The sequence below is a fragment of the Cyprinus carpio genome, chromosome B17 (assembly GCF_018340385.1).
Source record: "Cyprinus carpio isolate SPL01 chromosome B17, ASM1834038v1, whole genome shotgun sequence".
NCBI classification, from domain to species: Eukaryota; Metazoa; Chordata; class Actinopteri; order Cypriniformes; family Cyprinidae; genus Cyprinus; species Cyprinus carpio.
In genome coordinates, this window is record NC_056613.1 from 12,363,077 (window position 1) to 12,387,408 (window position 24,332).

At 36.7% G+C, this 24,332-nt stretch overlaps 2 protein-coding genes across 2 annotated transcripts; both read left to right on the top strand.

Moving 5' to 3' along the window:
- The first annotated feature begins 386 nt into the window (after positions 1-386).
- Positions 387-4,566, top strand: thumpd2 (THUMP domain containing 2). The gene is made up of 10 exons (XM_019121325.2): positions 387-639; positions 876-1,008; positions 1,351-1,568; positions 1,887-1,964; positions 2,158-2,210; positions 2,278-2,365; positions 2,522-2,596; positions 2,694-2,808; positions 3,938-4,058; positions 4,153-4,566. The coding sequence occupies exons 1-10, from the start codon at positions 463-465 to the stop codon at positions 4,472-4,474; spliced, it is 1,380 nt and encodes a 459-aa protein (XP_018976870.2). The 5' UTR covers positions 387-462; the 3' UTR covers positions 4,475-4,566.
- Positions 4,567-5,511: 945 nt separating this feature from the next.
- On the top strand, positions 5,512-21,925 carry map4k3b (mitogen-activated protein kinase kinase kinase kinase 3b). The gene is made up of 33 exons (XM_042742285.1): positions 5,512-5,769; positions 8,209-8,266; positions 8,536-8,626; positions 9,276-9,340; positions 9,438-9,493; positions 9,589-9,636; positions 9,905-9,947; positions 10,020-10,092; positions 10,198-10,329; positions 10,529-10,592; positions 11,562-11,642; positions 11,741-11,857; positions 12,235-12,313; positions 12,432-12,490; positions 12,575-12,615; positions 13,181-13,219; positions 13,422-13,475; positions 14,685-14,739; positions 14,826-15,000; positions 16,029-16,099; positions 16,221-16,262; positions 16,443-16,527; positions 16,643-16,722; positions 17,016-17,076; positions 17,185-17,302; positions 17,447-17,505; positions 17,681-17,784; positions 17,872-18,043; positions 18,140-18,208; positions 18,763-18,855; positions 18,939-19,009; positions 19,244-19,299; positions 19,377-21,925. The coding sequence occupies exons 1-33, from the start codon at positions 5,674-5,676 to the stop codon at positions 19,462-19,464; spliced, it is 2,595 nt and encodes an 864-aa protein (XP_042598219.1). The 5' UTR covers positions 5,512-5,673; the 3' UTR covers positions 19,465-21,925.
- Positions 21,926-24,332: the final 2,407 nt, after the last annotated feature.

The window sequence follows — 24,332 nt, forward strand, 5'->3', positions numbered from 1 at the left end:
TTTTAGCATGTTTACCACTGAGGTACATTAAATACTGTTTGTTTCATGTGAGGCGCTGTAAACTTAATATCTTTCCTGCAAGTGAGAAATATGACAAAATAAAAGTTTCAGCTACATGGTGTAGAGGGGCAATATCACAAAACCTTTTACAATATTTTCAATAAAAAAAAAACATTTACAAAATCTTTAACAAAAAAAAAAAAATTAAATAAAAAATAAAAAAAAATACCAAGGGGAAAAATAACAAACTAAGAAATAATTAGAGCACAAAAAATAAAGGGTAACATATATGGGTAAGTACTTAGACACATAGAAAAATTAGCTTGTGGTAAGAATATTGCTTGTCACAGTTTTATATCTATATTTAGAAAGTCAGGAGCAGGAGGTTTAATTTTGACACGCGGGTGAACCCGGAAGAGCAAATTAGTGTTTACAGTCGCATGCCGCTTGTATTTATTGTGTATGTTCATAAAAACTGACTGTAACATGCAACCCGCCAAAAAATCCAAAGAAGAAAAAGAAGAAGAAGCTGACTGTAACGCTATGGCGGTGATGATCAGAGCCCTGTACTGCACTGCAGGCGCGGGGATGGAGGAGCTGCTGGCCGAGGAGGTACAGCACAAACTCTGCGCCACTCAAGTAAGTTATACGGCATTTTATTGAGGTTATTCATTGTTTCACACCAAGAATGTTATGCACAAGTAAATATAGAAAATTTTACGCCATTAGCCAAACCTTTTCTAATCATCAGACAGCCACTAGAGTGCATGTAAGAGATTACGAACATAAAAGTAAAATAAGAGGTCCTAATAATAAAGATCTGCCCATTAATGATGATGGGTATTTGTTTTTGTTATGTGCTTTGTTTGTGTCAGGTGGAGCAGATTCCAGGTAGAGTTTTTTTCTGCAGCAATGCTGATCTACAAACCGTGACACAACTCAAGTCTGCAGAGAGGCTGTTTATCCTTCTGAGCAAAGCTGAACCCCTTTCACTTCCCAACAACCCAGGTGTGAATGAACAAGAATTCACTGTTCTGATTGGTTGAAAACACATGACATCATAAAGAGTAAAAAAAAAAAATGAAAAACTTTTATTTAGTGTACAGAAATCTGCTTGTGCAAATAATCACTGCCCATCCTGCCATGAGAACGTTTGAGTGAATGTACTGCGAACCTTCGATTAAGTCTTATTTGCATAATGGAAATCACACTTCAGTCAGCAGGTTGTGAGAAACTTTCAGTACATCATTTGTCTGTTTACTGTAGGTATTCAAGAGATCAGAACCAGTGTACTACATTATACTTACATGCAGCCCATTTTACTGGTCTTCCCTTTTCTTCTTTTAATAGCAAAGGCAGCTGCTGTTGTAAAGCAGAGAGTTGTAGGAGATCCAGACATTTGGAGGCAGACCTTCCTAACCTGGACAGCCCTGCAGCAAGAGCTTCAGTGCAGCCAGCAGCGTGGACAGAAGAGAAAGAGAGAGGATGAAGAGGAGAGTTTGCACACACCATCCTTCAGAGTGAGCTGCCGATGTAGTGGAGTCATTGCCCGCTCGTATACCTCTCAGGTGTTTATTTTGTAATATTTTTTCATGGTATGTTTTAATGTGCTCTGTATAATGCAATCTAAAATGCAGACTAATTTAAACCTTGTAATAAACGGACATGTTAAGGATTTAAGCTCATTTTTATATTTTTAAATGCAAATTGTTATGCAATATCAATATCAATATTGTAATATCAATTGTAGAATGTAAAAATGTAATAAAAAATGCTAAGAATAATCATTTTCATTAGTGGTCTCAAATTTGGACACCATTATATATTGATGAAAATATTAATCCATTCATAAACCCGACTTATTCTGTTTTTGTGTGTATGTTTAGAGACTGAGTCGTATTATTGGGATGGCCATCAAAGAAGATCTTGGGTGGAAGGTGGACCTAAGAGAGCCTGTTTTTGAGGTATGCACACTCAAATAATAAAATAAAAAAGACAATAAGTGCATAAACATATACTGAACCACAGGCATTCAAATGTTTATGCATAAATGCATGCAAACAAATACTACATACACATTGATATGTTTACAATTACAATCAGTTTAGCTATGAATGTTTAAATGTTACTGTTTTGGTTGTCTCTTTGTGTAAATAGGTGAATGTGTATTTAAGCGATGACCATTGCATTGTAGGCATCCCTCTCTTGAAGTAAGTATCTCTCCATATAACATTTGTCTATCAATTTAAGATCTAATGCAGTGTGTGCTTTCTTCAGGCATCCTCTGTCTAGTCGATCTTATATGAAACACAACGGGTTACGTTCTACAATAGCATGGGCCATGAGCTCTCTTTGCCCTAAAAAGGTGAGGTCTAGAATGACCTTCTAATAGGCAAATGCACACATACACACATTATGAATATCTCTTCACTGTCACGTTTAATCAATTTGCTGAATAACAGCTATGAGACTATAGCTTTTCATAGTTTCTGTGCACTTCTCTCTCACTCTCTCTCCACAGCTGAATGATTGTGTGATTTTAGACCCAATGTGTGGAGTTGGTGCTGTGTTGTTAGAAGCAGCTCAGGAGTATTCAGTACGTAAACACATATCACATACTCTAAACTCCACATGCAAATTTTCACACACATCATTCACATCTGACTAACTGTATACATTGTGTGTGGCTTCAGAATGCTGTATTTCTAGGCATGGATACAGACTTGTCGCAGTTGCAGAAAGCTGCAGAGAACATCAAAGCATCTGGAATGGAAGGAAGAGTGCAGCTACTTCAGTCTTCTGCCATGGGTTTGGACAAATTCTCTCCCCTTTCATCATCTCTGACCCCATTTAGCCTACTTAAATTTGTGTCGGCTCTCGGGTGTTCTGTGTGCTTGTGAACAGTAATAAAATCAGCTGTAAACAGGGTTGAAAACATTTTGTGATCAATTCAGAAATTTGCGTGACCATATTGTTAATGTTCATGCTATTGCATCCTGATGCCACCTGGATAACAGCAAAGCACTGCCTAGCTGCACTAAAACTAGGGCTTTAAAGGAGTACCTCATCCAAAAAGGATAACTTGATGAAAATTTACTCACCCTCAGGCAATCCAAGATGTATATAAGTTTCTTTATTAATAAGAACAGATTTGGAGAAATGAAGCATAACATCACTTGCTCACTGATGCATCCTCTGCAGTGAATGGGTGCCGTCAGAATAAGATACCAAACAGCTGATAAAAACACAATAATCCACTCAACTCTAGTCCATCAGTTTATGTCTGGTGAAGTGAAAAACTGTATTTCTTAGAAACAAATCCATCAAGGAGCATTATTTTAACCCTTCCCTTAGCCGAAACACCAGTCCATAATCCTCAGTAATGCTTCCCCCAGTGAAAATACACCCTTTGGTGTTCCCTCACATCAAAATCCACCTTCATAATCATTTAGAACTGTTCTGTATTGTTTGTTTTTTTACTTGTGAACAGTGCTTGGTCTGTATTTCTCTCTTAATTTAGACAATGTGACTTTTTCCCTGGAGAAAACAATGTTATTGGATAGAGGGCTCTTGGTTTGGCCAAAAGAACCGGTTTGAAGTTACAGTAAAACATCTTGATGGATTTGTTTATTACAAACATGTTGCTTTTCACTTCACAAGACATTAGTTGATGGACTGGAGTCAAGTTGTGGATTATTGTGATGTTTTCATCAGGTGTTTGGACTCTTATTCTGACGGCACCCATTCACTGCAGCTGATCTATTGGTGAGCAAGTGATGTAATGCTAAATTTCTCCAAATCTGTTCCAATGAAAAAACAAACTTATTTACATCTTGTATGGCCTCAGGGTGAATTTTCAGCATTTTTGGGACACCAATGTGTGCATGTAACACAGTATATAAATTAAAAGAGACTTGTCTCTTTTTCTGTTCCTCAGAGATCCCTCTTGCTGATGGGGCAGTTGATGCTGTGCTGTGTGATGTTCCTTTTGGCAGAAAGTTCAGCTGCAGCTCTGACATGCCAACTGCACTGCCACGCTTACTAAGAGAGATGGAGAGGTCTGTTTTATGATCATATGTCTATAACTTCTCTACAAATACCCGTGTTTTGGGGCTGTAGATGTATAGTCAGTGTGTTTTTTTCTTTCTTCAGGGTACTTCGTGTTGGTGGACATCTTGTTCTGTTACTGAGTTTGCAGCTTTCTGCACAGCTTAAGAAGACAATTTGCACACACGAACACAATCAAAATGTAAATTCCTTAGACACAAATAATCTTCACACTGACCCCTCAAACACACACAATGAAAGCACAGACACACCAAAACCCTTAATGTTTCACAAATCAAGCTCTGAAATGTCAAATTCACCGTTATTAATTAGCTCATTACAAGCACAGAGGACACACAAGGTTAGTCTGGGCAGCACAGACGCATTTATACACACCTACACCAAAATAAAAACTCAAACACTCTGACGCTGAAATAAGCTCACCCTGATGTGCTTTTGTGGACAATCAGAGAATTTACAACCAATGAGCAAGGTGCTAATAAAATCTATTTAAAAGATCCAAATATTGTCTTTCATTTAAAATAACTTTGTTATTACTAAAAATGACAAGTTTAAGTGATTATAATACAGTTGTGGTTTGTATAGATGTGAGAGTCTGGTTCGCACAGTACTTAATTCAAGTGAAGTTTCTTTGAGGTTATGATGATGATGATGATGATGAAGATGAACCAAAATGTTGTTCCCTAAGAGTTAACAGTGCCTTTTTAAACACCTTCACTGCAGCTTTCACGCGCAATTGTTGTAGTACATTGGTTACCTCTTTCACAATGTGTTATTCAAAAAGTCTGTTTTTCACTGCTAATGATTATCATTATTTTTCGCAAGTTTATATTTCATCCTTGTTTCATTGAGTTTATAATATTGCAACATCAATGTAGCATCAATAGTCTTTATATAAGTAGACTTTATAAACAGTGTTATTTTATCATTATTTATATACTATTATAGTATTTATAATTATTGTAAATTAGCTTTTACTTTAATATTTTATATTTAACTTTAGTTTCAAGTAATTTTTAAATGCTTTTTTAAAATCAATTTGCTTTTGATTTAGTTTTTAGTTTGTAATTTTCCATATAAGTTTATTTAATTTCTAATTTAGTTTTAGTAATTTTAGTACTTCTAAGGTATTTTCATGTAATATTTACTGTACATTTTATTTAGATTTATTTAAATAAATATTATTACTCAGTTTTTTATGTATAATTTAGTTAAAAATAACAACTGTCCTTGACCTTGATAACTCCAAACTTTTCGTCCAAATTTTAAACTATGTGCTAAATCTATTTCATTATAATTTCAAACTGTTTTGTTTTAAATGTTTTGCCTGAAAATAAAGCTTGTACCTACTTTTACTACCTTGTTCGTTTTCAAGCTGTTTCTGTTTTATTATGTGTAACGTTAGATTTCTCCATCCTCAGTGTGTTTGTTGTTGTCAGGGAGTCGCATTGCGCATGCGCACAGGAGGCCATGTTGTTGTAGTTCTGTGGGACTGGACCGTCATATCCCTCCGTTACTGTATGTCTCTGCGATCATCACCCCCCTCCCGTTTTTGACATCGGGGACACGTAAATAAACCGGAGGACGCAAACGGTGACTCGCACAATGAATTTAAGCCTGGATCTGTCGCGCAGAAACCCTCAGGAGGACTTTGAGCTGATCCAGAGGATCGGGAGCGGAACCTATGGGGATGTGTACAAGGTAAAGATCAACTGGGTCTCAGAACCTAGCAAGCTACCTACCTAGAATGCATTTTTGGGCATCATATAAGCTTTTCGAAAGGTCAGAATGCGCATATGGTGTCCAAAAATGCTGTCTAGGTAGACAGCTCACTAGGGATTAAGACACATCCTCTTAACTGACCGATGTAGCCAGTGAATGCGGGAGACAACAGATGTTTATTTATTCTAAACTCGAGTGTGTCTGTGTTTTACTGCGATTTTGCCACTCGGGTATGGTGTAATATCCTGAAAGAGTGTAGAGATCTTTGTTTTCATAATACACAGGGCCTAGCAGGAGAGAGCCAGTGCAGGGATGTCAAACTCAGAGTCCTGCATCTCTTTATGTGACATAAACAAAGGCAAGAATAGACCAATATGTTGCAGAGAGCTTGTGCAGTGGCAGATGGTCACTACTGAGGGCTGTTGCAAAGTGTTTAGCATCTAAGGGGGAGGACAGTTGCAATCATGGTCTTAAGAAACATTAAATGTGTCCTACTTCCCTTGGTGACAGGAAGTGGCTGAACTTTAAACTGCAAGTGTGTCTGTGAGAGTGTTTGCCCACAGCTGTCCATCCTGTTTGTTCGTAATTGTTCCCTCTTCCTGGGGTTTTACAGTGTGCGTGGGTGAGAGTGTGTGTTGGGTGAATGCCATGTAATTCACACACGTTCGCGCAGTCAGAGTCTTGGTGTAGGTGGAGAATTGAATGGGTTCATCTTGACATGTCTGAGATGAAGGACCTTAATGACTAAACCAACAATCAAAATAGTTTTCTGCCAACTCTACTGAGAGTAGACCTGAAGTTGGGCCTCAGCTCTACCCAGAGGTGTGAAAATGTGGTTTCACAAATTCAGCGTTTGCCCAGGTTTACCCCCGGAGTAGTCAGTTATAAAATCTGGTTGATTCTTGCAATATAATTTTGATTGCTTACATATGTTCCTCCTGATTAGATTTATCAATTAGCAATTTTAATAAAGTAGAAACAGCCCTGAGCTTATTTATTACAGGACAGTGAAATGCCTCACTGCGATCAGAGAGTGTGTGTGTGCATGTGAAATTTATTTGATGTTCTCCTTGTCCTAGTTTTGACAGCCATCACAGCGCTGTGAACATCAATACACACTTTTCACCAGCCGCTTCTGTTCTGTATTACTTGGAATGCTGAATGGAATTCCGTATAAAACTGAGATAACGTGTTGGAAATCTCTCTCTTTCTCTTTTGTGTCTCTGATGACATCATCCTCACTTCTGTTTGGCAGACAGATGTCTCTCAGTTCGCTCTTATAGATGAAGCCTTTGTGAGTGTGTTTGTGCTTTAACTTGTGAGAGAACATGCAAAATAGTGTGAGTGTGTTTCTGGAAATTTCTGAAAAACGCACTACTGTTGAAAAGTTTGGAGTCAGTAAGATTTTTTTTTTTTTTAATTTAAAAACTTTGTAAAAAATTACATATTTTTATATAAGGGTTTTCTATTTTAATATATTTAAACATGTATTTTATTCCTGCGATGGCAAAGCTGAATTTTCAGCAGCCAGTACTCTAGTCTTCAGGGTCACATGATCCTTCAAAAATCATTTTAATATGCTGATTTGATGCTTAAGAAACATTTCTTTCTTGAGCACCAAAGTTGTGCTGCATAATATTTATTTATTTTGTGGAAACTGTGCAAGAACAGTGAAAAATTTAAAAGAACAGCATTTATTTGAAATAAAAATAGTTTGTAACATTATATTACTGTAACTTTTCATTCATTTAATTTATCTTTAATGGATAACTTTTTTTCTGATCTTTAATCTTACAAACTTTTCAACAGTAGTGCATGTATTTGCATAACAGACATATAACACTTTTTTTTTTTAATTAAAATTGATAGATTTAGTATGTCTATCAGGTGGTTTAATCTGGAAATATATTTGGCCATCTTTCTTATCTTTCTACTAGTCTATTCTATGTTCTTTGAGTCAGTCAACATTTTCTAAAATAAGTGTTCATTTCATTTAAACCTCTCATTTGCTGTCTTTATATTTTATTTTGTATGTCAGCCACTGGATCAGTAGATATTTGAAGCATTAGTCCACATTGGTCAGCCAGTAGTTACACTTTCTCCAAATACCAGCTTAATGTGCATAGACAACACTATATATGTCACATGGGTTCATTTTTCCAAAAAGTCTAAACAACATTGCTTTCAACATTGCTTATTGTTTTTGCAGTCAATATTAACCAACTAGTGGTGTTCATTTAGGGTGAGACTGTCTGTATGTCCAAACAGTGCTTTTGGAAACTTGTTTGATGTCTCTTAGCTTTAATGAGTAGAGGAGCAGATCCATCTTTGTTGTGAGTCAGATCTATATAACAAGTATAATCATGTTATTTGTACAACTTTTGCGCTTATGGACTCACAAATGCTTTCCATTTCCAGGCTCGTAATGTCAACACTGGAGAACTGGCTGCTATCAAAGTCATCAAACTAGAGCCAGGTGAGCCATCCTAATGCTGCTGCACACGGACACTGTGCTGCTTAACTACCTCTAGATAGTGCCCTATCACTGTCAATCTATACTTGAATAGTTAAATATTACTACTGTGGTGTGTTCATGCATTGTAATGGTCTGGCTGTGCATGCATTTTAAATACAGGCAGCATGTTGTTCACACACTTTTTAGTGCAGAATCATAGTTTCCACGTTTGGGTCTATTTGCACTTGACATTTCTTTATTGAATTTTTTTTGTCAATTGATTTTTGCAGGAGAGGACTTTGACGTGGTGCAGCAGGAGATTATTATGATGAAAGATTGTAAACATTCAAACATTGTTGCATATTTTGGCAGTTACCTCAGGTACATGTACACACATGCAGTTTTTTTTAATATGTTTTATACATTTTATAATGTAGTACAAGCTTTTGGTTGTACATTTCAGCAATTGTTTTTTAGCACTATATCACCGTTCAAAAATTTGGAGTCAAAGCAAAGATTTTATAATCTTACAAAAGATTTCTATTTCAACATAAATGCTGTGCTTTTGATCTTTATATTCATCAAAGAATCCATCCTGAAAATGGATTTATAATAATTTAAATGTTACTTGAGTATTAAATATTACAATGATTTCTGAAGCATCATGTGACTCTGAGGACTAGAGTAATGGCTGCTGAAAATTCAGCTTTGCCTTCACTGAAATACATTTTAAAATAGTCATTTTATATCGTAATAATAGTTCACACGATTACTGTTTTGCTGTATTTTCAATCAAAATAAATGCAGCCTTGACAAACATAAGAGATTTCTTTCAAAAAATATTAAGATATCTTACTGACCCCAAACTTTTGAATATTTGATTTCTCTCTGTTCAACTTTGTTGATATTTTTTACTACTTGTTGAAGTACACTCCACAACCCAATTTATACAAGCACTGCTTTTAAGCTGTTGTGGCCAGAATTGGTCTGACAAGACTTGATAATTGATGTCTTAATATCCCTCTTTCAGGAGAGATAAATTATGGATCAGCATGGAATACTGTGGTGGAGGCTCACTCCAGGATATTTACCATGGTAACTATTGTCACCGAAAACAGGAGTTGATAATGCATTTATCATGTTGAACTGTTCAGCAGTATCTCTCATATACTTGTATATCTATCTCTAATAGTTACTGGGCCATTGTCAGAATCCCAAATTGCGTATGTATGTCGGGAGACCCTGCAGGTATATACATACACATTTACTAATGTTTAAAAATACTGATATGTGACCGTTTAAATTGATTCAAGTGGTAATATGGGTTTTGGTGTTCATTTCAGGGTGTTTACTATCTCCATAACAAAGGCAAGATCCACCGAGATATAAAGGTACAGACTGGATGTCAAAACGCAATTAAATCTCACTTGAAGGATGCCATTCCACACAGTGTTGACATAATTAGCACTCATGTCCCGCTTGAACAATATTATGCAAAAGGTTTTTTTGTTGTTGTTTTTTTCTTCTGAAGTCTGACATAGATTAATTTTTTTTTTCTTTTGGAAAATGCTATTCTTGAGACCAGGAGTGTTTCAAAGCTGTTGTAATTTGTTTTTATCTTTCACAGTTGCTCACTGTGGCTCTTCTCTTGCTTTATAGGGTGCAAATATACTGTTGACGGACAATGGCTATGTTAAGCTAGGTAAGAAAACACTTTGTGAGCTTGCATTTAATAAGAATTCCACTCTCACAGCTGCTGTCTGTCTCTCTCCAGCTGATTTTGGCGTTTCAGCTCAGATATCAGCCACTTTAGCAAAAAGAAAGTCCTTCATTGGAACTCCATATTGGTATGTCAGTGCTCCTTTGTCTCTTGTGTGAAAGGATTGTTTTAATAGTTTGATTCTAGTCATTGGGCTGTATGAATGTCTTTCTCATTATGTCTTTCTCTGCAGGATGGCACCTGAGGTGGCAGCAGTTGAACGGAAAGGTGGATACAATCAGCTGTGTGATATCTGGGCTGTGGGCATCACAGCTATTGAGCTGGCAGAGCTAGAGCCACCAATGTTCGACTTGCACCCCATGAGGTGTGTGTCCTATGCCTTGTACTGACATAATGTCACTATGCTGCATCATGAGTAGTTTGTTGCTGCACATGTAAATGAATACATTTTGTAAATAATACATATCACACAGGACACCTTCAGTATGTTTACACTTTAGCCTTCTCCTGCTTTTCAACATTTGTTTTTTTTTTGTCCATTCTGCTGGGTTTGCCCCTCTCAGAGCACTTTTCCTAATGACCAAGAGCAGTTTCCAACCTCCTAAGCTGAAAGACAAAGTAAAGTGGTAAGTATTTGTAAATGTATATAATTTAAAGGACAGTTTATTCAAAAGTGTGGGGAAGGTAAGATTTTTGTAGATGTTTTTAAAGAGGTCTCTTACATATACCAAGAGTGCATTTATTTATTCAAACATACAGTAATACTGTGCAATGTTATTAAAATGTTAATACATTTTAAAATATAATTTATTCCTCTGATGGCAAAGCAGAAGTTTCCGCAGTCATTACTCTAGTCCTAATGTCACATGATCCTTCAGAAATTATTTATATATTCTGATTTGGTGCTCAAGAAACATTTCTCATCATTATTAATGCTGAAAACAGTTGCTGTAATTGGGATATTTTTTTTCAGGATTATTTTGTGAATAGAAGGTGCAACATCATTTGAAATAGAAATCTTTTTTTGACATTATAAATGTCTTTGTCAGTGATCAGTGTAATGCCTCCTTGCTGAATAAATGTATTAATTTCTTAAAAAAAAAAAAAAAAACAACTACTGACCCTAAACTTTTAAATGGTTGTGTATATTAAAGGAGTGGGATGGATTCAATGCAGCTTAAACTCTATTGATAGAATCTGTGGAAAAATGTCAGTTACCACAAAATATAAATATAAATAAATACAATAAAAATATAAAATATCAATAAAACTCATAACCGGAATGGCATTCAACTACAAAAGTATTCCCACTTAAAAATGATGATTTATAGCTTCAAATATAAATAGGTTTTTACTAATTCACAAAATTTATCACATTTCTAACTTCACACTTTAAAACCTTCCAATTTCAAATTTTGTTTTTATTTTAAGCTTTAGTTAAAAAAAAAAAAAAAAAAAAAAAAAATATATAATATATATATATATATATATATATATATATTTTTTTTTTTTTTTTTTTTTGTGGTAAAGAATATTTCCAAGAATATCACTTTATGATTGGAAAACACACTCATCTGTTTTGTTTTGGCTCATGAAACAAATAATTTCCACCACTTTGTGAAAATGGCTTTGATCAAAAACCCCAAGAAGAGACCGACGGCTTACAGATTACTGCAGGTAAGATCCACCCTCCCTGTAGAGAACATTTATGATTGGCTCCAGTTATCCACCATCATTCAGTAATTTTTCATCGCATCACTTCTCTCTTTTTGCAGCACCCATTCGTTACCCAACCGCTTAGCCGGACTCTTGCCATTGAGCTACTGGACAAAGCCAACAACCCTGACCACAGCACACACAGTGATGCAGAGGAGGATGACATTGACCCAGAGGTGATGTCATATATCTGACTCTTTCTTTATCTTTTAACCAGTGGGAAACCATGTTAGGCTTTACACTGAAGCACTGATCTCTAATTGGTTGTTTCTTTAGATGTAGATCCTAAGGCCAGACAGTTGGCTCTGCCAGCTGCCAGGTACAAGTGTGTCCGGTTACCCATGCTGCAGTGTGCATTTGCGATTGTGTGTGTACGTGAATGCATGAGAGTTTATTGGTTTTAACACATAACGGCAGTGGCTTGCAGTGTTGTCTTGAGGGAAGATTAGGGACTTGTAACAGATATTCAGGAAATGTGTATATGTACTGTATGTTACTAAGCCGTGTTAGCTTTCAAGTTTAAAAACTTTACTCGTGGTCTTTGTGTTTGCAGTCTCCCGTGTCTGTTCCGCATAGGATCCGCTCAACTAGCAGGAGCTCACGAGATGGAAAGACTCTGTCTGAGATTAACTGTAAGTCATGTTACAATTAGCCTTTGACGCACTGAACCGAAAAAAGCACAAGAATTCTCAGCCTACATAAAAGCACAGAGAGAAATCTGAAATCTGTGTGTGTGTGTCCCTCTCCTAGTTGATAAGGTGAAGTTCGACCCGCCTCTGAGAAAAGAAACCGAACCGCATCTTGAGATGGTTTGTGATATTATGCTATTGATTTATTGTTATTTAGTGTGTTTGTTTGGATGACATGTCTGACTGCCTTTTTGATTCATGTAGGATCTACCATTAGAGCCCCAAAGCATTCTGGGAAATAACAAGTGAGTGTGTGTTATGCTTTACTTTGCAAGTTTATCAAAATAAGGAATGAAAAAATAAGGAAAAGCCTTGACCTCATTAATCAGCTAGTTAGCTGATATATGAATAGGTCATTAGTGATCTGTCTGAATCCATTCCTAGTTTAAAATAACAAATTCTACTGAAGCTCCTCGTCACCTGTACCATTTCTATGCTCGTTTGACTCATAGCGCCTGGTGCCAAGGTGAGGTGGAGTACGCGTTTGAAAAGTCTCCTGTTTGATGCGGTCGTAAAGACATTCTGTGTCTAAATAAATGCAATTCTTGTCAAGAAAAAAAAGAGGCAGCAGTTATGAGTTGGTTGGCCAACGTTTAGCTCCGCCCCTGCGTTAACTGAGTTAAATATGTTTCATGCCGTTAAACTGGAAAAATTAATCACCCGCGTTAACGTGTGTGTGTATATATATATATATATATATATATATATATAGTTGGATTAATATTTTAGTGTCACAACAAATATGTTTATGTATTTTGTATGTATGTGTAAAACAAGTTCTGTTCTGTCTTTTATTCATTATTTTTGTAGGAGTCTATTAAAATCTGTTGCTGAGGAGCTCAATCAAAGGTACAGCCCCTCCTACTGTCTCTTTGATTGGTCAGCCAAACCTCTATGCAATCTAATCGCTTCTGCAGTCTCATCTCCTCTGCTTGGTACTGAGAAGCTCTTACGTCTGAGTGCGTGCGTGTGTGTGTGTGTGTGTGTGTGTGCTCTGCATTCTTCTCTGGCCGCTGTACCTTCTTAGCCTCACCCTCTTCATCTCTCTCAGGGGTCATGTGACACATTTAGAGGATGAGGAGGAGGATGAAGGTGATGATTTGCAGTAAGTGAGAGGAAGATGTAATGTGAGATGTGTATCATTCAAAAACACCTGTGATCATCCGTGGCTCCCTGTCTGTTAGTGTCAACCAGATGTGAGACTGAAGGATGCGCTCGCTTTGTTTTGTAGTGTGTCTGGTTTGTAGTTGCTTGCTGGTGCACAAATGCATGATCGTTGTTGAAATGCACAACGTTATTTTTGAATTCATGTGCCCTTGTAATCTTTATTCAAAAACTTTAACCTCCCATCACCCTCGCAAAAACAATATCTTCTCTAATGTGTGTTTTGCCGATAAGGCAAGGCAATAAAGCTTTCTCTGCAGCAACTTGACAATGATCCAATCAATTCCTGATGGACAAATTTAAGTCCCAACTTACATGTTTGCTAGTTTGACTCGAATATACATCACAATAGGGGAGAAAAGATTATCACAATTTCCATTTCATGCCTTCAACTTTAATACTTTTTTATAAAATCACACTTACAATTTTTGTCTGCCAGACAGTATTCCCATAGATTTTCCCATAGATTAACTTTAAAGGAGGAACCTGGTTTATATCTAGAGAGCCGAGTATCGTAGAGGTTTAGGGCTTGGCTTTTTTTTGATTTGGAACAGTACACAATCACTTAGAACACCCTAGAACTACATAGCATTAGCATCCACCCAGAGCACACTAGCATTATGCTAATGATATTTGCAGGGACATGTACCACTCACATTTTCTTCAGAAATGTATAAAATTTGTGTATGTTGTAGTAATTTGAGCCGACATTTGTTTTGGTTTGTTTAATAACCTGGTGATGAGCACAAGATAGACAGTAACACTTTCATTTTCAGTCAGTTTGAAGCTTTGAAGCTCAAAGTCCAAACTGAGGGCAATTGCAAATTGTGTTTCCTGGAACTTCAAACTCTAAGAAGTTTAAAATATTCCCAGGCTCTGCTCTGGATTAGCTTGATTATGTGTATGTGAGCATATTTAGCACTCAGTTTGTGTGTCTTGTGTCCACATGACCATTCTTACTGCTTACTTTCTTTACTGTGTTTGACATTGCATATGAGGTCTCTTTCTTCATCTGATTGTATCCCTGTATGTGTTTCCACCTTTCAAAGAAACTGTGCTGTTGGTCCTTGCATCCTGGTTTTGTGTTACCACATCATGATTAGCAGTATTATAAATCATTACAATGATTTTTGTGTGTCTGTGTCTACAGCAGTAACTCCACTTCAACCATGAGGCCTAAAGTGCCACCTCCTCTGCCACCCAAGGTAAAACTCACACACACTTTTTCTTATGCGAAACATATTGTGTAACTCACACTCACATCTCTCTTTTTCCCTTAATCACTTCCTAGCCGAAGCTTCTGTCTCCCGGTCAGAGCAGTGCCGCCTCAGAGGACAATACCGGAGAAGGGACCATTAAACGTTCCCCAGCTTCTGCAAGCTCCACCCCTCCTGTCCGGCCTGCTTCCTGTGTGCCCCCCAGACCACCACCTCCTCGCCTGCCTCCACACAGGCGTAGTAGTCTAGGTAACAAACCATCTGAGCACGATCAGACAGAGCCAGCAGGGGATGATGGGATTTATAGGTTCTGGGAATGGCTTCATGCTGAACAACAGGAAGAACAAAGTAAGCTAAGCACCGCCCACTGGAGCGTGTGCTCTTCTGTGATTGGTAGACAGCCCCACCAGTCTTCCTCTAGTCCTTGTGCTTTTGAATAATATTGGCATTAGTTCAGTCACCCAACACAGACAGCTGTAGCTTTACCATAGGTTAGTTGAGAGCCTCGTAGATGAGTCTGTGATTTAGTAGTAAGATGGTGTTGTTTGACAACCTAATTCATGTAATATTTTATGCAAATAAGGTAACGATCGTGGCCCAACATTAAGCGCAGAATACACTTTCCACAGCAAAAGTCTTTTTCATTGCATAGTTATTTAGGATGCAGCAGACTACCTATATCTGACATACATGGGAATATCCACTTTATTTTTTTCCCCAGTTATTTTAGCTGTACAAAACTCTGTTATGGTGCTTGCACTACTGAAAAAACTGCTTAAAAAGATTAAGCTTGTTGGCTATACTGGTTAAAGCTGGAAGTAACTGTTTTAGATGGCCTGGTCTACCAGCTTGGCCAAGCTGGTGTTCATCTGGTTTTAGCTGGTCTCCCAGGCTAAAAAGTTGTCAAAACCATCTGAGACCAGGCTGGAACACCAGCCAACCAGCTCTGAGTTGGGTAGTAATTGCAAAATGATATTTATTATCATATAATTTATTTATTATCGTAAACGTGCATACTGTTTTTTTAGCATATGAATCCGAAGTCTTGCAAGTTCTAGACACCTGAATTACTCAGTTACTTAATTACCTCAATAACAGCTATGTACTGCTTGCTTTCTGCAGGTAGTATTAGTGCAAACATAATAAAGCAAATAGCATGTTTTTAAAAAAAAAAATAGCGGCATATATAAAGAACCTAATTTACATAGGTGTGTCTTCGTTTTTTGTGGTTCCAGTTTTCAAAGGACAGATGCTATAATGTGAGTGTTTATGTGCAGGTAATGGAGTTTCTGTCCAGGAGAATGGAGAGAAAGAAAAACTTGCCTCCCTTCCTTCACCTAATCTAATGGTATGGTTAATGCTTTATATATATAAATAGTACAATTATTGCCCTGTGATTACTATTCCCAGATTAAATGGGAAAACAAAAATAGTTTGATTACAGCTTTGATCTGTTTGTCTTTTTGTAGTTTCCATTCAGTAATGGCCTCCCACCGACCCCTAAAGTACATGTGAGTTTTCTCTTTATCTCTCCATCTTTCACATTTTTTTTTCTTTTTCTCTTTCATACACACAAACATTGAAAGATGTATCAGCACACCTAGATTAAGACAACTGTCATAGCAACTATATTTAGACCGTTCAAACTCAGCTCTGCTGCCACAATGTTGATCTTAGTTTCTGCTTTGCAGATGGGAGCTTGTTTCTCTAAAGTGTTTAACGGCTGTCCCCTAAAGATTCACTGTGCCTGTTCCTGGATAAACCCAAACACCAGAGGTAAGAAACAGTTCATGTAGAGCTCATGCATTCTCAAATCACATGCTCCTAAATTACATAATTATAATAATTATGTTTTTCAGCTTTATGAGCTTCCCTTATGACTCTTTTTCAGATCAGTATCTGATTTTTGGTGCAGAGGAAGGAATTTACACCCTCAATCTGAATGAAATCCATGAGAGCACAATGGAACAGGTCAGGCCCTTTTTGTTATGGTTTTCTTTTGGCGTTGAGGTTCAAAGTTAAGAAAAATTTAAGCAGGCTTGGCAATATAGATATGAAAAATCATATAATCATATTTTTAGCATTTTAAATCTGTATTTAAAAAAGCTACAAATATGGGAAAATAGCATAATGGATATAAAAAATATATATAAACTGATTTTATATGTGTAATCAATGATCATGTATTTGCTCTGAAAGATAATGAATCTGATGAACCATCATTTGAATTTTAGTTATCTTTTATTTCATTAAATCACATACAGCTGGTTCCACGGAGGTGCACATGGGTGTATGTAATGAACAACTGGCTGCTTTCAATATCAGGTGAGATAAAACCTATAAGGAAAAGATTTACCATGCATTTGAAGTACATTTTAATGTTTTAGCTTTCCCATAATGCAATCTATGCACATAAATGGGTGTTTTCCACAGGTAAAGCATCTCAGCTGTACTCTTACAACCTGACGATGCTTTTTGAGCAAGCTCGACAAATGCAGAAGTTACCTGTTGCCATACCAACACATAAACTCCCAGACAAAATCATCCCACGGTATGATTCCGACGAATCTTGTCTACATTTTTGTGTAGCTGTTTAGTCCGTTGTCATTTGTAATTTCAAATATATATATTTTTTCTGTAAATTCTATTAAATCATATCATTTGCATTTTGTCATGCCTGTCACCTTTCTTTCAGGAAGTTTACTGTGTCCAATAAAATACCAGATACGAGGGGTTGTCAGAAATGTTGTGTAGGTCAGTACAAATGCATTCACATGCTTTTGATATTCTTATGTCTTGTGTCGAAATGCCTACCAAATTGTATGATCAGAACACTGCATAGTTTTTAGGATTTTCACATAAAATAATACATTGTTTTTATTATAAATGCAGTCAAAAATGAAACATGCTTCTGTGTGTGTATGTATAGTGCGAAACCCATACACTGGTCATAAGTACTTATGTGGAGCTTTCCAGTCCAGCGTAATGCTGTTTGAATGGGTGGAAGCCATGCAGCGCTTCATGCTGATAAAGGTGAGTGAGAGAATGAGGAATCACACTGAAAAACACAAAGTGCATCCATGCACAAGACGACAATCCTGTGTATTTGTGTGTGTCCAGAGCATAGACCTCACCCTGCCGTGTCCATTAGAAGTCTTTGAGATGTTGGTGCTTCCTGAGCAGCATTATCCACTGGTTTGTGTGGCAGTCAGTAAAGGAAGCCACCCTGATCAGGTGGTCACGTTTGGCACTGTTGATCCCAATGCCCCCAACCCAGCGTTTACAGAGCCCGGTCAGTATCAATTCACAATTTGACTTGGTTTGGATTGCCAAAAAGAGCATTGCTCTCAGGACTTGTAGGAACTTTTGTTGTGTTTTGTGTTTCCAGAAACACCTCAAACGTGTGTCATACATGTGACTCAGCTGGAGAGAGATACCGTCCTAGTGTGTCTAGATCGTAAGTCATTTCTTTTTATTATAATAAATCCTATAACAATATGATTGTTATGTTAATATTTAATATAATACTCTGCCAATATTAAATATTACAACAGTTTAAATAATAATAATATTCACTTAACAATTGGTTATAATCATTATAATAGTATAATCAATTCATCTAAATATAGATAATGAACATAAATACATACATATTACAAAAGGTTAAGTTAAATAAATGACATTTTTTATTATCATTATTTTTAATAAGAATAAACAATTAATAATGCATATAATACAAATGAATTGTACTTAATATTCTTGTCGTAAATGTACAAAACCACAGTTATAACTATTTTTAGCTACAATATGATAAATCACATGTTCATGAACCTGTCTCCTGATAAAGCTATAAAGGTTTCGGAATTGACACAATCTTTTTTTGTAGGTATTTGTCATTACCTTCAGCGCAGATTCATGTTTAAACAAGCATCTGCACAGGCTCTTGCATTTTCTTTATCCAGCAGTTCCAGCTCTAGGAAGCCGTTACTCATTTCTTTCTGTATTTTGCAGGGTGTATAAAGTTGGTGAATTTACAGGGCAGGTTAAAATCCAACAGAAAGCTGTCAACTGAACTCACCTTTAACTTCCAGATTGAGGCAATAGGTAAGAACTAAATGAATACAAGATTGAAGTGGGGATTTCATTGTGCGCTTTGATTAATAACAATGCATTTGTCTTTTTTCCAGTATGTCTGCAGGACAGTGTTTTAGCGTTCTGGAAGCATGGAATGCAGGGAAGAAGCTTTAAAAACAGTGAGGTGTGTGCTGTGCCTTTGGTTTTCTAAATTGAACTTGCTTTGCTTTAGGAAACGGGTGATCAAAATAGCTTGAATTTTGTTGGGTTAATGCTTCCATCGTGACGTACCACTGATTATACATTCATAGCCCGTAACACAGCTTTAAAGTGCAGTCATATTAGCCAAATTTTGTGGGCAAAACAAGGTCAAGGTCCATTGTCAACAACTGCTGCTAACTGATGTTCACTGCTTTAGATTACTCAGGAGATCTCTGATAACTCGCGAATCTACAGGCTGCTGGGTGCGGACAGGTGAGAGCTCACCAGAACACACATTGTACCTCCATGGGTCAGCACTGTTCTTACAAACATTTTTCTCTCTTTCTCAGAGTGGTGGTGTTGGAAAGCAAACCGACGGAAGACCCTACAGCTCAAAGTAATCTGTACATCCTCGCGGGCCACGAGAACAGCTACTGACAACACACTGCCTTAACACACACTACATAATGCACGCTACAAAGTACATGCTCCTGAGACTTATACGCCTCATGTTCATTTATGAAGCTACTGAACAAAACACTACAAACAAAAAACGGCAAACCGAGTAAGTTAATACATTATATCTTTTGGTATCGTACAGGTTTAACGTCATTTTTTTTGGTACTGCCAAACTGCGTGAACTTACTATAGATGCATTTCAGTGTCAGAGAGCTTGATACACAACCATCAGTTCTGTGCGACTGAGATAACTAATGTGAAAACACAACAGTCTAGTACAAAATATCATGGCTTTTTATATATCAGGCATGATATGCAGGTGTTTTACCATCTTGTCAGCTTTGTAGCTTTCAGTACTGCACTGTAAACAGCTCTTCTCTGTCATGCTTATAACAGTTCACACCGAACACATTCTCGCATTTAAAAATAGAAGAACACAAGAATGTGTTTACATAGAAAAACATTTAGTAGAATGGAACGCAAAAACACGCTCCGTGTGAACCAACTGTACGTCTAACAATCTCAGCTGTATTTTCTTCTGCTTCTTTTTCTCTACATTTCCATCTTTTGGCCTCCGCTTTTATCATAAGGGTGATGTTGTATTAGTAAAATTTCTATGAAATTTTGCGGGTAAAAAAAGTCCATTGTCATTTCAATGTCACTTTCAAACCAAGTAATTTTCTGTTGGTCAGGGCAGCAAATTAATGTGACTAATATTACCCCGATGTGAAATCTTTGTGCGAAAATCTTTAACACCCAAATGAGAAATTTCCTAAATATCTGTTAATGTAACTGCACTTTAAGGCTTCAGTAAGTTTTATGTTTCCTTATTAACAGCACAATAACAGACAGTGAAACCTTAGTGCAGGTGTTTCTGTTGTTTTGTAGATTATGAATGTTAATGAGCTTATAGGCCATTCACACAGAATGCAATTTTGCATTTAAAAAATGTGTGACCAAGTACAATGGAATGAAAAAAAGAGACACATTTAAGACACATTTAGAACCGCATGTCATTTGCAAGACACTACGAGAGGTGCAAGAGTAAAGGGCAATCTAGCATATGTTTACATACAAAACAATGAAAAAGCAGCTGAGAGAAATACAAAAAAATGTTCTCTGTGAACAAAATTTTTTGCTTATTAATGATTTTTAAGGTTTAATGATTTTTGCTTTTAAGTTGCCAAATACAAGAGTAATTTTGTTGGCTCGTTTAAATATACACTAGGGGGCGCCATGTTATCATGACATTATTCGGCAACTCGTTACTCAAACTCCTGAAGTTAAAATCCTGAAGGATATTTAGTTAACACATCCAGTGGATTAAGCATACTGTAGTGATATCCTTAAATCCTCCTTTTCATTATTAAAAAAGTACTGTGGCTGTATCATGGTATAGAGGTATCAGATGGCAATACCATATACACTATATCATGGTTCTGAATGATTACCCTAGTCACATACCATGGTATTTACATGGTACTCTAGGTGCTTTAAACAATACCATGGTATTAACATAGTGCAATGACCAAGAAATCGTGAAAATACCACAATAATACCGATACTGTAACAACATCTTGAGCCACTTAATGGGAATGGAGTGAGTTTTTCTATTTCATTATTTATGCAGAAAGGCCAAGTGTCATGTTTTAGTTCATTACCAAGCACTGTTATTGAATACATTTGCTCACGTGTGCTTTTCTCTGTGTGCTGTGTGTGTGTGTGTGTTAATGGATGACTCTGCACTTACTGGCTGTAATGTCAATAGTAAGAGTTTAACAGATAAAGAAATCCTATTTATCAGGCTCACTGAAAACTGAATAGAGATAACATAACGTCTTACGGATTCAGATGCAGTATGTGTAAATATAAAATGGGAAGTCTAGAATGTAGCTATCTGTGAAGCTTTCTAGCATTTTCATCAGTTCGAATCACATATCTGAATACGAACTGTTCTTTTTGTGTCGAAATAGCAAAGTCATGTTTCGTTCAGCTGAATGCGAAAATTTAGCATGTCGTGTCTACCTCTAACATGCATTTAAAAACTCTACATAAGATCATACGCCATTAAAACCCTACTGCAAATAAAGTATCTCCCTAGCAGCATTTTAAACCCTGGGCTTGCCACATGATCTATGATCTGTTTTTTTGTCAAGACCCAAATGAAACCGTGTCTGAGCCTAATCTCCAGTAACATTTACTCTATATGTTTGAAAGAGTCATAACTGTGTTATTGGATACTTTGAGTACAGAGCGTGTGTCAAACTACTCCATGTTCACTACAGCAGCGTTTTCTTGTGTGATGTGATGCATATGTCTTGTATATAGTGTAAAATAATTTGAGTTTTACAGACTGTATAAAGCCAATATTTTGTTTCAAATGTGAAACTCTTTTATGAGATTTAACACATTAAACCAAGGTGGAAAAATATAAAATAGATCTGAATGGTGTTGTTATTTTTGTCATATATACACACATTTATACACAAAAAAAAGGTACCTTAAAATAACATTGCTTTATAATTGCTTTATTTCAATTGTTACAATTTACATTTGCATTCAAATATATTTACATTTTTATTTGTAAAGTATACAGCATGCATTTTTTTTATGAGTAATTAACATTATACATTAGATCAGACATAGTTTTGCATCCTGTCAGAGCGGCTCAGCATAAACTGGACAAAAGATGGATAAGTGTGCCTGTTTGTTTATGTGTGTCAGTATATATTTGCATAAACAATGCAAGAACAAAAAGCTCTCAAAATTCTGCCCAAAATTATATTAATAATATAATTAATTTATCATGTAAAATATGTCCGAAAGCATGAAACCCTTGACATTCAAGAGTTATTTAGAGAGCAAACACTAAAGACCAAGCATCTGTGCATTCCCTGAAGCAAAACCAGTAGAGAACCACTTTAAACAGCAGTTCCTCTGTCAATGTCTGCTATGTGAGGGGCTTTGGTGGACTCCAGCTCTCCGCTGCTTTGACACTCAGCTTTCACTGTTGTCTTCTCCTTTCCGTCGCCGCTAGACCTAACACACACACACACACACACACACAAAGTATCACAGCTTTAAATGTGAGGACATTTTGTATGTGCAAAGTAGCCGTGTTTCTTCTCTTATTAACTCACTTCTTCTTAAAGAGCTTTTTGAAGGAGTTCCTAAATCCTTTTCCTTCTTTCCTACTGCGTTCACTCAAGGGGGTGTGGTCATAATCATCAGACACACCCCTCAATTTGAGCTCCTCCCACACCAGGCTTCTAGGATCCTGAGGAACAAGCACAATGAGCTTTTAGTAAAAAGGTAAATTGTTTTAGTATGCATTTATTTAAATGTGAGTTTGTGTGGAAATTTACTGGAATTTAAATTTTCTGCCTCTACAGTTGCTAAGGTGCTAATAGCCACTAATGATCTGTTTATATACATGAGTATGTAAATGTTCATGAGTGTGTACCTTTTGATGTATTAGTCGTGGCTGCTCCTCTGTGTCAGTGTGTGTCTCATATCTGTGCTTTGGACTGCTGGGTCTCAGTCTTGATTTGCCACTTGACTGGCGCTCTAGCCTCGGGTGGGTGGGAGTTTTCGACTGGTGGGCGTGGCTATCAATACTGTCCATCTGCAGGCCGTTCAGTGATTTGCTCTTTCTCTGCACTGCCTGTAGAGGGCGTGGTCTCACAATATCTGCTGAGTCAGGTGACACACAGGCTCTGTTGGACCTATAAACCATACCCCCAGCGCTTCGCCCCCTACTGTGGGACTGTCGAGGTGGACTATGAGAAGGACTACAATGCACAAAGGCAATATCAATGCTGGAGTCAGAGGAATGAGACGGGCTTGAGCAGCGAGAGCCTCCGGCTCCGTAGGGAAAGAGCGCACCCAGAGCATCAGAGAGGACAGATCCCGTTCCCTCTGTCTCAGGAATGCTGCGCAGAGGAACTGAGACGGCTTTGTGGCGAGTGTCAGAGTCAGACAGCAAGGAGACAGGGGATGGGATTTCTGGGTCGTAGTGACAGGGTGCCGTTTCATAGTCAGGGTAGCGTTTGTTACGTCGAGAGGGATCCTTAAAATAAAAAAAGACATAGAAAATGTATAAGGGTATTTCTTCAGTTCTGGGCACTTTTTAATGTTTTTGGAAGAGACATTAAAGTCTCTTATGCTTACCCAGACTGTATTTGTTTGATAAATTTAGAATAACTGTTTTTAATTTTAAATGTATTTTAAAGTGTAATTTATTCCTGTGATGGCAAAACTGAATTTTCAGCAGCCATTACACCAGTCTTCAGTGTCACGTGATGCTTCAGAAATCATTTTAATATGCTGATTTGATGCTGAAGAAACATTTATTATTATTACTATTGAAAACTGCTTAATATTTTTCTGGAAACTCTAATACATTTTCAAAATTCTTTGATGAATAGAAAGTAAAAAAAAAAAAAAGTTTATTTGAAATTGACATCACTTGTTACATTATAAAAGTATTTAGTGTCTAATTAATGCATCCTTGTTGAATAAATGCATTTTTTTTTTTTTTTTTTACTTTTGCATGGTGGTGTCTGTATCTCAAATTTAATCTCAAACACACTATTCACTAAATCGACTATTTAGGAGGAAATTTGTCAGTGTGTTGGATAATAACACCAAAAATGTGAAACATGCAATAAATATAATTTTATAACTTTATATAACTTATATAAGTTATATTTTTATGATGGATGACTGGGGAAAGGGTAAACAATTAAATCCATAAAGAGCATAATGAAGGCATGGTTAAAATTACATAATAGTGCCTGAAGTAGAAACTTTGTGATATATTTGGTAGGTGTATCTATCCACTCACT